The following is a 12,042-nucleotide window of genomic DNA, read 5'->3' as shown; positions in this document are numbered from 1 at the left end:
ATATTTAAAGTTGTTTTAACATTCTTAAAATGGGAACCAAATGACCCTCTTCATGTAATAACTTAAGAGCTAATCCGCACACCTAGTACAAAATAGTCAAAAACATTTCATTTTTTTATAAAGGTTATTTTCAAAACTATTTATCTTTAAGATCAGAATATGGATACATGCCATTAAGCACTTTCAAGTTTCAACTCCTTTTTTTTTTTATTTCTTTTTTCTCGAGCCTTTCTTTTCTATAATTAAAATTAAAAAATTACCATTATAAATCACTCAATTTAATTGTTTTGAAGACATACTAATATCTCTCTTTTCTAATAAACAAAGTAACTAATTTCATCACCAAATTAAATCATAGAAATATGGATTTTCTCTCTCTACTATCTTAAAATGAACTTTTCGCATAAAAATGATCCATAAAGTAAACACAATCCATTCAAGAAAATATAAAATTTAATATAATTATCAGAAGGTAAATAATAAGAAGAAAATGTATCATTAAAAATGGACAAAAGGAGGTATTGGTACAAATACTTATAAAAATCAATTTCGAGTCTAATCCTACGCATGAAAAAAATAGAGAAGGAAAAAAAAAAAAAAAAGTTAGTAGAGCTTCTTTCATTCAACCAATATCCATGAAAAATAGTCAAAATAATTGCTTGCATGATATCATGCATGACCTTATAGTGAACTAATGTTGTTGGGGAGAATAGACATAATCAATTTGTTTGGGGGAGACTTGCATATTTCATATTTGTGTGTATGTAAGAGCATATTCATATTTGAAGGAATATTTTTTCAGATAAAGTGAATCATCAAAATGCTTATGAAGGTTGAAATAAAAAAGTGAAAACCTGAAAATCTTAGGGACATCAAGGAGAAATTTTAATTGAAAATTAAACGCAAATTCAATGGTCATGCCATTTTTGTTCTTCAATCACCAGCCACAAAAGAGAGCAAATGACCATGGGAAGTAACATGTACCCAATAAAATTAATCGAGGTGTGGATAAATTAGGCCGCATATAATGGTCATTAGTAGGGATACTTTTTAAGAAAAAAAACAAACTCTTTTATTTTTATGACCCGATAGAGACTTCCTCACTTCTTGTTAAAAATACAAGTGAAAAACATTGATCAAGCCGGAAGGAACACACCATTTTATATTACGAATTTACGATACGTGACTACTATACTCCTTTCTTCTTTTGCAATTTTTCATTGTATGTCACATACCTAGCCTACATATACGCGAAATTTATTTATATTGGGAAAAAAAAGTCATAAAACGATTCTTTACTTACATTTTGTTATTCTATGTTGTTGATCACATTAAAAGGGACAGGAGACAAAACTATTAACTGGGGAAAAGCAATATTTTTTTTGAATCCACTATTTTCTCTTTTATTTTGCGATGGGAACTTTTCTCCTCTAATCCGTTCAGCCTGCTAAATCACCTTTCATTTTTTGCTGGATCAGAATTGACAAAGCAAAAGGAGGAGGAGGGGAAAATCACTCTAATTGGGGGGTAGGGAGGGATATCACAAATAGCCACTTTTAAAAGCACTTAAATAATTGAAAAATAACCAAAACGATTTTAAGAATCACAGTTAAGATGTTATCAAAAAATCAACGAGGTAAAATCGCAAGATATTATTAAAAATTGTCAAAATAATTGCTGGAGTTTATGTGGAAAAAAAAGGACTTGCGCACCGTGATGTATACCACCCAATCAATTAAATTAACCATAGATAATAAACTAAAAGGTTTAGAGTCCCGATAATTTTAATAAAGAAAACATTTAAAAGGTGTGGAAGCAATATAATGGTTGATAAGAAGAAAAAAAAACAAACTAGGGGACCTGAAACTCTTTTTTTAAAAAATACAAGGAAGCAAAATTAATAACGTAACATCACAACTATGCACATGCCCTAGCCTATTTTAACTTGTATTCTTTACTTACATTTTGTTATTCTATGTTGTTGATCACATTAAAAGGGACGAAGCTATTAACTAAGCATATTTTTGGACACCCACCCGAACCCCTCTGTGCACAACTTTTGTCAACTTCCAATTATGTTAGCTGGTAGAATTGACAACAAAAGAGGAGGAGGAGGGGGGGGGGGGGGGAGGGATTTGCATCATCCTTGAAGAAAAATCGTTGGAAGTCTCAAATTAAGCTCATTAAGCATAAAAAGTTTGACTTAAAGCAATTTATTCCTAGATAACTTGATACTTCATTAAGTACAAAACATTTAAAAAGGAAGTAAAAAGATTTTTTTTAAAAGCAAAATTAAAGATCGTATTTTGTTCAAGTTAAAAGGAATCCTGCATGATGAAAAAGAACAAAAAACGTTGCATATACAATAGATAGGAGTAAATCCCATACTCTAGTTATGTTAAGTGTAAATCTACATACTTTTTTGCGATGTCTATTGTTATGTTAAATAGAGCGCACCTGTTTTGATGATCATCAGAAAATGAACCAACCCAAAACATGTTGTAAAATATACTAGTTAAGAAGATAACAAAAATATTTAAAAAGTATTCAAAGTTGAAAAAAATGTTCAACTTAATTATTTAAAAAATACTATACTTATCGAGTTATGGTTAATATACTTTGGTAATAATCTTAATTAAGATCACGTGCAAAATACTTGGTTAACTGTGATTAAGTGTTAATAATTATTATTAAATAATATGACAAGTATCATTTTAGTTGGGTGTATACATTTGGTGCGGATAAGTTTTTCCCGAGTTTCACCTATTGGATTTTTCAAATACAGGGTCTTAAAAGTGCGAACGAGTGCTCTTTCTACGAAAATGCATTACATTTTTTCGTGCGAATTTCCCTTCAAATGCACTGGTCTTTAATTTTTCCCCTCAAATTGGTGGTCTTTAATTTTTGTCCTTCGCCGAATACCATGAGGTTTGGGGTTCGAATCCTGGCTCAATAAAACATAAAAAAAATAAAAAGATTTTCGCAAGGCAGAGTCTTGTAGCAAAGTTAACCCTATTCGGGCAAAAGTTAAGCCTTAAGGCAGAGTTTTGCAAAATTCCAACTGAGTTAAAAGAAAAAAAATTGCCTTAATGCAAACCTCTACCTTAAGGTACAGTTTGACTTATCCCTAAAGGCAAAACTCTGCCTTAAGTAGAGTTTGCGATCAAACTTCGCTGATCGAGCGAGTTTGACTGCAAACTCTACTTAAGGCAGATTAACGGGGGTTCGAACTCGGAACCGAGGGGTTTTAGCAAAGGACAAAAATTAAAGCCCAATAAGAACAATCGTGCAAATTGCCCAATGCACAGGGCTGCAGATGAATGGGCTGAGTAAGCCCAATAATGGATTTTTCACTTTGCATTAAGCAATAGTCATGTCGACCAAAAGGCATAATACGAACAGCTATGTCGCACGTAATTACTGCTACTCAGTTGTCTCTTTATTTTGTTGTCCAGTATATGATATCGAGGGGAGACAAAGAAAGAAAAGACGACAGCTTCAATCTGGCATTAGATATGGGTTTTGATAAGCTTGTCCTAAAAGGTATTTTTTAAGAAAAAAATTGCAGACAAAAAACTAGAAGGACTAAGTATGAGCTTAAGCTTAAACATTAGAATCATTACGCATACAAAAAGGCCTCCGGGAGACTAGGAATAGCTTAGCAAGGTGTACCTAACAATCCTTGCTTACAACATCTCTTTTTCATGAATTGCTTTCTTATTTTGTTCTTTGTCCCTTTATTTACGACGGTGTCAACTGGGAGTCGGCCTAGGCAATAAGCAAAGCCATCATCACCAAGCTCGCTATCAAACATGTATCGATTGATGAGAATATAACCCAGCACATTGTAAATTGTAATTGATCAGAGTGAGATTACATTGGTATACAACTCGCGTGTAATAGGCAGAATTCAATGATTTGGTATGAGTTTCCACGTCTACACCAGTAAACAGTATGACACATCCATTAAATGGCCATTCCATGGCCATTAGCGGAAACTCCCATCATGGAAGAAAACTCGGATCTAGTTAAGTTGCAAGGGAGTTGATCTAAAGAAACTGCAACCTATGGCAATATGGACCTGTCTGGCCCCAAATGCTCACATGTGATCGGGGTGCATTCCTATATAGTGTTTTGATCTCAAGCTTATGTGGCTGCAACCAACTTTCTGATCTTTCTGTCATGGTTCAACATAGCACTTACGCTCTCAACAACCAATACAATCTGCATATGTAAAAATATACGACATTAAAATAAGCAAATACAGATGAGGAGCAGCGTCCCAAAAGTTAGGGTGCACAATAATGCAATGTGAATGATCTGAGACTCCATAGAACACAACAGCTTAAGCCCCGTCCAGCTAACCTCGGAAGAGACTGGTCAATTTATCAGCTTAAACAACAGGGTTCAAACCTTAACAATGATGTTATAACAAGAATGATTGTACTGTATTCTATGCTATGTTGCTTGGACTCTCCAAAAATTTTGCCGCACCCGTGGCGGATGTTCCAAAAATGCACTACTTTTGGAGTATCTAACACGCATCCTGTCGACATTTTTGAAGAGTCCAAGCAACATAGATTCTATGCATGTTTAATGGTAGCCAATTTTTAGAAGTAGTTCATTTAGATTCACGCAACTTTGCTTTCTCTGAAATTTGAAGCAGCCATGTTACTCGACAAGAATACCATTAGCTGCCTAGCATGGTATTCCGTGAGAAAGAAAGAACGCAAAATAAGACCAAAAGCAAACCTGGAAGCAAGCATAAGCCATTCCTGTTGCAAAGTAAAAGTTGGCATTTCCAGTACCCTGCAAAAGTAGCATGTTTGCATAAGCACCTAATACTGATATCTGGAATTACCTTCAAGTTTATAATACATTAGGAGCAAAAATGCATAGAAATGAAGCAGATACATACCCTCCATATCCACAAGTTATGCATCACTGGACTAAGAAGGGAAACTCCAACATATCCACAAAAGAGAAAGAACGAAAACTGCATTTCTGCAATGAGTATAATGGTCAGATATAATCCAATTAGGACGTTAATCAAGAGAAAAGCGCATGCTTAATACCTGCTAACTCATTGAAAAACAAAGCTAACAAAGCCAAGTACAGAGCAGAGTCCCCAACCTGATCAAATTTGAACCGGGTTAAGCGGGAGTCAAGAAATGATCATAATGTATCGCAAAAGACGAGCAATACAAATACCGAGCAATTTATTCTTGACATGAAAGTTAGCACTAGGAAAACTGAAGCAAGCATCTAATTATAAGAAATTCGAGCAAAGCTACAAGAGATAGTATCTGATAGTTAACCAATCATGCTAAGCATTTGTAAAAGCAGCTTATTTTTGTCATACAAGGTAAATCCAGAAACATAATTTCAGAATCAGCCTAACATAGAAAGATACATGTACGACAGCATCATGACTGAACCAAAAGTGTCAGACAAAGGCTTCACAACTAGATCCACTAGATGATAAATTCAGCATCCTACTGACAAACGGAAAAATCAACAAACTCCCAACTACACAGTCCTCACACATCCTCTTAGAAAGGAACTGCAAATTACTTTGTAGCATGAACCTCTCCCTCAACCCCAAAAGAAGGGGATTCCCAAAGCCAGGCAAAAAAATCACACACATGATACCAGTTATCCTGCAGAGGTCATAATTTCACATGTCGACAATTAGCTCATGATGTAAAAAGTTGAAGTGCTCAATCTTTTCTTTTATCAGGGCTGAAGTGCTCAGTCTTCAAACATCAAATTTAGAAATTTTTTAATATTCAAGAGTGAAGAGAAATAGAGATTCACGTAGGAAAAAACTCACTGAAGGATAGGGTTTAAGCATTGAACAGATTGCCATGTAAACAAACGCCAAGAAGCACGGTCGGTGTTTTAGCCTTATAGCTAGTGGCAGTATCATGAAAAGGATGTTCACATGAAAAACAATCAGAAAGAAATCTCTGAAAAATTCAAAGACCTCAGCAAAGAAGTACCTGCAGCCAAGATGCACAAAGAGGTTACTGAAAGAAGAGGCAATTCATGGAGCAAGCAATTTTATAGTCACTTACCACAAGACACCTATGTTTGGAGACAAATCTTTGACAGTAAGAATAAACCCATAGGTCCTGCAAGTCAATAAATGATACAGAGTTATCAACAAGTCTCAATATAGAAAAGCAAATAAACTCTACCAAGATATGTTCCAATGCACAGGAGTATTTGCTGACAAGCAAAAAATTATAGCATTGCAAAGAAATAGATAATTATGCAGATAATTACAACAACAACAAACCCAGTGTAAACCCACAAGTGGGGTCTGGGGAGGGTAGGATGTACGCAGACCTTACCTCTACCTTTGTAGGGTAGAGAAGCTATTTCCGATAGACCCTCAGCCTTTAAGGGCAGCCCAATGCACAAAGCATCCCACATCAGCAGGGTTGGGGGAAGGGCCGCACCCAAAGGGGTGTGATGTAGACAGCCTAACCTAATGCAAGCATTAGTGGCTGATTCCACTGCTCGAACCCGTGACCTATAGGCAGTGTTATCAAAAGCGAAAAGCGCGAAAAAAGCTCTAAGGTCAGCTGGGGCTTTAAGCGCGAAGCGCATATAAAGCGTGGGCTTTAATGAAAAAAAGCGCAATGGTGCAAAAATACAAATATATATATGTTTAGTCCAAGATTAATAATAATAAGCATGAATAACAAATATATGGACAAAGAAATTGTAAAAATATTAAGATAAAGTGAAATATCAATCATCTAGTGTCACCTCCTCAAGAGAGGCTCATTGGCAAGGAAAAGTATGTCTTAGAGCCTTGATGACGACACTGAAGCGCACATAAAGCGAGGCAAAGCGCTCAACATGTTTTGAGCCTCGCTTCAGGGCTTAAGCGCGGCTTTGATAACACTGCCTATAGGTCACACGGAGACAACTTTACCGCTGCTCGAAAGCTCCCCTTCAATTATGCAGATGATAACCTTGTTACTATATACTTGGCCAAATTTACTTAGCTTAAAAAAGGACCTATAACTTGGCCAAATGCAGTGTTCAACAAGTAAATCAATCATTGCCATCGAGTTGATTCGGCAATAAAACATAAGGAAAAGCTCCAAGTGTTGAAACTTGATAGCAAGTAGCAACATGGTCATAACTGAGAACAATAACGAGCTATCAACCATGATAGGCAATGATATGAAGAAACACAATAGAATAGCTGCTGCTTCACTCATACCACAACGTGAGCAGCACAAGATTACCATTTATCAGAGAAAAATAAGTTAAAGCACCTGAAGGCTGGGGCAATAAACACTTAGAGCCCGTTTGGCTTAGCTTATAAGTTGCTGAAAACAACTTATAAGCTGTTTTCAGCTTTTTTGAGTGTTTGGCTGACCAGCTTATAAGCCATTTTGTGCTTAAAATAAGCCCAAAAAATAAGTTGGCCTGTTTGGCTTAGCTTTTTTTAAGCCCATCCAAACAGGCTCTTAATTTATAATTAAAATTTCCATTCACATTCAAGAACTATAAAATAAAAGTCTACTTTTTCTATGTCAAGTAAAATTTATAACACAAAAGGGCTGCGAAATTTGTCCTATCAACAGTACAAAGTTCAAGTTAAGGAAATACCAAAAACAAGAATTGCAACAACTAAACCTCAATCCTGAACTAGTTAGTCTCGGTTACATGAATCCTTCCTATCAATGTCGACACAGCTCAATCGAATATTTAATAGTTAAAGTTGTCTAGGCAAAGACAAGCACAAGAAAATAACTAGTACCTGCTAAACATTTCTGAAAGGCCACCATAGTTTCTCATAAAGATGCCACACAGAACCAATGTATATAAGCTCCAAATAAAAACCCAGACAAAGAACAGTCCAACTGGTTTCCATGAGAAACTTTTTTGTTCTGTCAATCCATTGTGTTCCAACCGGCCTTTACTTGAGCTGTCATCTTCATCTTTCTTATGCATTAGGAACAATTTCCTTGGGGTTGCATCTGGACCATTACCTAACAGTAAGATTACCTGGAACGAGAAAAACCTAATAGAAATTAGAAGAACTGATAAGACACTGACGTTCACAAACTAAAAAAGACCGACTTCAATATGTATTTCCACACTTTCCATTTAAACTTATGCAATATTTCAGCCCTTTACGACATTAGGGAGAAAAGAACTTACAGGTATAATCAGAATTGCCGGATAGAGAGACAAATGAGATGCTACAACCCACCCAAAAGCTGCCAATGGGGCTACTCCTGTATATGAATGAGCAAATTAATCAGTTCATGTATTACCTCTACATCGACAATGCCTCTGTACAAGCACCATATATTCTTTTTGGAGAGGGAAATTTTTCTTTTTGAAAAAGAAAAAAAAAAAAAAAACTATATTCATTTCAACAAGATGAATATTTATTTTGAACAGAAAAAAAAAATCACCTTGTTGTAATGAATATTATGGAGTATGTTTTATCAAGAGAACCGAGAAGGAAGGAGTATGTTTTATCAAGAGAACCAAGAAGGAAGGAGTAAATATGCTTAGATTCCCCCTTCAATAAAAGCAAATAGAAAATGGGTAAAAGGTGAGGAAACTATATATAAAAAGAAGAAAAGAAAAAAATCACTAACATATAAAAGGATTATTGACTTCTTACGGATGCATGCTCCATAAAGTGACAAGACAATAAAAAGATTTTCCACAGGGGTTGTATTGAAACCCACACATGTGACTATGGTGAAAGGGTTCCACAAGTACACAAGAGCAGCAATGTCCTCGGATGGTAGAATCTCTGAAACAAAAGAATGGTGGTTATTGCATCATAAACTAATGAAGAAGCAACTAAATTTCGGCATTAGAGCTGAATATTCACCAGAAACTTCAAAGAGCTTCCCCAAACCCAGCAATTTTAATCTCTCGCAATATGTCATGCGAAGTTTAAGGCCAGTTGCCCGGATTAGCATGGCAGAAATGAAATCTGCAATCACAGAAACCAAACTATATCCAAAAATGGGTTGAATGTCCATATGACTTCATAATATTGAAAGAGCTACTCAGAAATAATGCTGCATGAGGAAGTAACAGATAAACTCAACATGAGATCTTTTCTATCTGCAAATTTTATAGTCACAGGCAAGATTAATAGGATAAAATTTTATTCGGCACTGAAGGAATGCAAAAATGGAAACATGTTACATGCAGGTAACTGGTTCCAAGCTGTATGGTCTGTCTCATGTTAAGTGTCCTCTCTGTTTTGGTCTGTCTGAATGAGTCTAATTTCTCAAAATGAAAACTTTCACTGTGCGCTCTGAGAAACTTAATATTTCGGCACTATACATTTTAATACTTTTTCATTATCATACTACTAAATAGGTACATTCAGACTAGATCCCACATTTATTCTCTGGATCTACGTCTCTATCTAAAAGAATATATGTAGGTAAAGAACGAAAAAACTAAGTGCTATAAAGTAATGATGATGGACGCGGATAATACAATAAACCAACTTGTGTGCTTTAAACAGTTCTCCTGAAGGAATAACAAGAACCATAGCAAACAAGCTTTTGTTATAATTTACACACAACTCTCGAAGAAGCTTCACGGAAGTGAACCAACCAACCTTCTAGAGAGTGCAGGTATACAAAGCTACTCAGAATTATTACCCTTATTTCGATCTTCTGGACAGTATTTAAGTTTTTACAGAGAATGCTTTTATTCAGTTAATAATAGTAAAATAGGGTAATGCTCATCACTCATCCATCTTCATTCGCTTCATATATGCTCCTCACCACATTTAACTGATATAATGACAGCCAAGAACAATGAATATGGAATCAAGGATAAAAGAAAATGCCATTTACTGAAGTTCCTTTAGTATACCATTTACGAACCCATTCAGAGGATAATCATTGTATGGTCTTTAATACAAATGCAGCAGTTGAAAGTTCTATAATAACCAACCCTTTTTTTCCATATAGGAGTTAGTAAGAAGTTCCCTTAAATGTCATTTCCAAATTCAATGATATAAAAAGTTATCACTTAATGAATGCAAGTCTTAATTATATATCCGTACTGATATGTACGACTCAAAAGAGTATTTCTATGTTTTTATGGAAATCAAGAAAGAGATAATACCTGCATAAAAGATGATAAGGCTGTCCTTCAATTCTACAAATGACATTACGAAAAAATAAAATAAGTTACACTAAAAAAGAAAAAGAAAAAAAATCAACAACGAACAAATGCTTAGCTGAAGCTAAATATATTACTTTTTCATTGTAAGCGGACCGAGAACCGAGAGCAAGAGCGGAGAACCATGATACATAGAACCTTCCAGAATATTCAAAAATCAAAGCATCAAACAAGTGAAACTCTAAACCACATCGAATTAAACAATCAAAAAATATACTCCCTCCGACCACTTTTACTTGTCACGTTTCGCTTCTCGAGAGTCAAACCACGTAGACTTTGACCAACATTTTAAGATATATTTTATCATCTGAGAAGAATTGCAACTTACAGTATTTTTCATATATTTTTGATTATGAAATTTTATTCTTAAAATATTGGATTAATCTAATTCAATTTAGCTCTGAAGATTAGTCAAATTAACTCTCGAAAAAGAGAAACATTACAAGTAAAAGTGAACAGAGTGAGTAACAAAGTATTAAACACATCACTTAAAAGTAGAGAAATAAACTAAATAAACCAGCATACGGAGACATCGAAAATTACATCAATATTTTAAAACTCAAAATTACATGTTCGGAGCTAAATTAAATTATATGAATTCAACATTTCAAAACTAAAAATAAGATGTTCTGGCACTATACGAAAATTACTATAAGTTGCAATTCTTCTCATATTAATATGAAATCCATGCGGTTTGACTCTCGATAAACGAAACAGTGACTAGTAAAAGCGAACAGAGCCAGTATTAAACACGTCACTTGAAAGTATAGAGAAATAAACGAAACGAACCAGCATACGGTGACATCGATGATTGCGTTAACCAGTAACCTTCTGCCACTGTAAAAAAAAAAAAAAAAAGGTGAGTGAAATTACTGACAGATACAATTGATGTTTAGTATGTGTAAATGTGAATGGAGAAAAGGTGAATTACGGCGTCGTAGACTGGTGACAGGAGTAGAAACTTCAGGACGAGTAGCTAAGTTAAGGTTTTTAGGGAAGTAAATTAGAATTAATCTGAATATCACTGATGCTATTGCCCATCTCCAAAACTGTGGCTTCGTTTTCATATTCTTCTTCTTCGTTATTGCTACTGTGACAGAGGCTCTAGATCCAGCTCAACAATGCCTGCTGTGGTAGCAGAATTGCAGCGATCGAAATTTCGAATCGAACAGGAGAAATGTCCAGCTTGTAACGGCGTCGTATGGTGGTTTTAGATGGGCTTGGTTACTTAATTGGGCCAACCACAAGGTATGGGGTGCAAGTGCACATACCCATTTTGTGGTATTTATTTGAGGAAAATTTACGCAAATGAGCGCATCGGCCAACTAGTTGCCAAACATGGCCTAAATATACACTACTTATGCACATCGGCTGCATATATCGTCTATAGATATGTATAGTATATGCATATTTAATATAAACTACACTACTTATACACTAGGTACATATTTTTTAAACTAGATAGTCAAATGGTAATTTGCTGTAATTTTTTATTTATTTAAGTCGTGGCCTAGGTTCATGAATTTTTGTAAGTTTAGCCACTTCATATTCAAATTTAAACACAAGTGTTTTGAAGTTGCAAATTTACGTCCGAAGTTACAAATTTTGCCTAAAGTTTTGCATATTACTCGTGCAAATAAACTTCGGATATTTTATGCTAAACTTCAAGAATGCATGAACTTTAAATATTTATGTGTAACTAGTGTTTTAAAAGGCGTTTTTGGGGCGAGGCATACCAAAAATGCACCGAGGCGTACAGGCGGGGCGTAAGTATCTTGGAGCGTAAGCCCCAACCTTCGAGCCATTCGCCTAGGCATAAGCCCCAACATTTGCGCCCCGGGAACT

General features: G+C 35.2%; 1 protein-coding gene across 2 annotated transcripts; it reads right to left on the bottom strand.

The window, feature by feature from the left end:
- Positions 1-3,804: 3,804 nt before the first annotated feature.
- Positions 3,805-11,371, bottom strand: LOC132030471 (uncharacterized). 2 transcript variants are annotated; one of them, XM_059420119.1, is made up of 15 exons: positions 11,129-11,371; positions 10,987-11,034; positions 10,275-10,335; positions 10,141-10,173; positions 8,879-9,003; positions 8,663-8,797; positions 8,188-8,264; positions 7,784-8,031; positions 6,078-6,134; positions 5,834-6,002; positions 5,076-5,133; positions 4,919-5,004; positions 4,753-4,809; positions 4,105-4,224; positions 3,805-4,073 (listed from the first exon to the last, which is right to left on the bottom strand). In XM_059420119.1, exons 1-14 carry the CDS (start codon positions 11,262-11,264, stop codon positions 4,147-4,149), a joined length of 1,368 nt encoding a protein of 455 aa, XP_059276102.1. In that variant the 5' UTR covers positions 11,265-11,371; the 3' UTR covers positions 3,805-4,073; positions 4,105-4,146. The 2 variants fall into 2 exon arrangements, with proteins under 2 accessions (XP_059276102.1, XP_059276101.1); XM_059420118.1 differs by having other exon boundaries at positions 3,805-4,224.
- Between the last annotated feature and the right edge of the window lie 671 nt (positions 11,372-12,042).

Source organism: Lycium ferocissimum, chromosome 9 (assembly GCF_029784015.1).
Source record: "Lycium ferocissimum isolate CSIRO_LF1 chromosome 9, AGI_CSIRO_Lferr_CH_V1, whole genome shotgun sequence".
NCBI classification, from domain to species: Eukaryota; Viridiplantae; Streptophyta; class Magnoliopsida; order Solanales; family Solanaceae; genus Lycium; species Lycium ferocissimum.
The sequence above is the reverse complement of the archived record's forward strand: the minus strand, read 5'-3'. Positions and strand labels throughout refer to the sequence as shown.

Coding starts and splice junctions, on each gene's coding strand:
- LOC132030471 (XM_059420118.1), bottom strand. CDS start 11,264: ATGAAAACGAAGCCACAGTTTTGGAGATGGGCAATAGCATCAGTGATA. Junction 9,004..10,140: donor CCTTATCATCTTTTATGCAG/GTATTATCTCTT, acceptor TTTTGGATATAG/TTTGGTTTCTGTGATTGCAG. Junction 4,225..4,752: donor TGGCTTATGCTTGCTTCCAG/GTTTGCTTTTGG, acceptor TTACATATGCAG/ATTGTATTGGTTGTTGAGAG.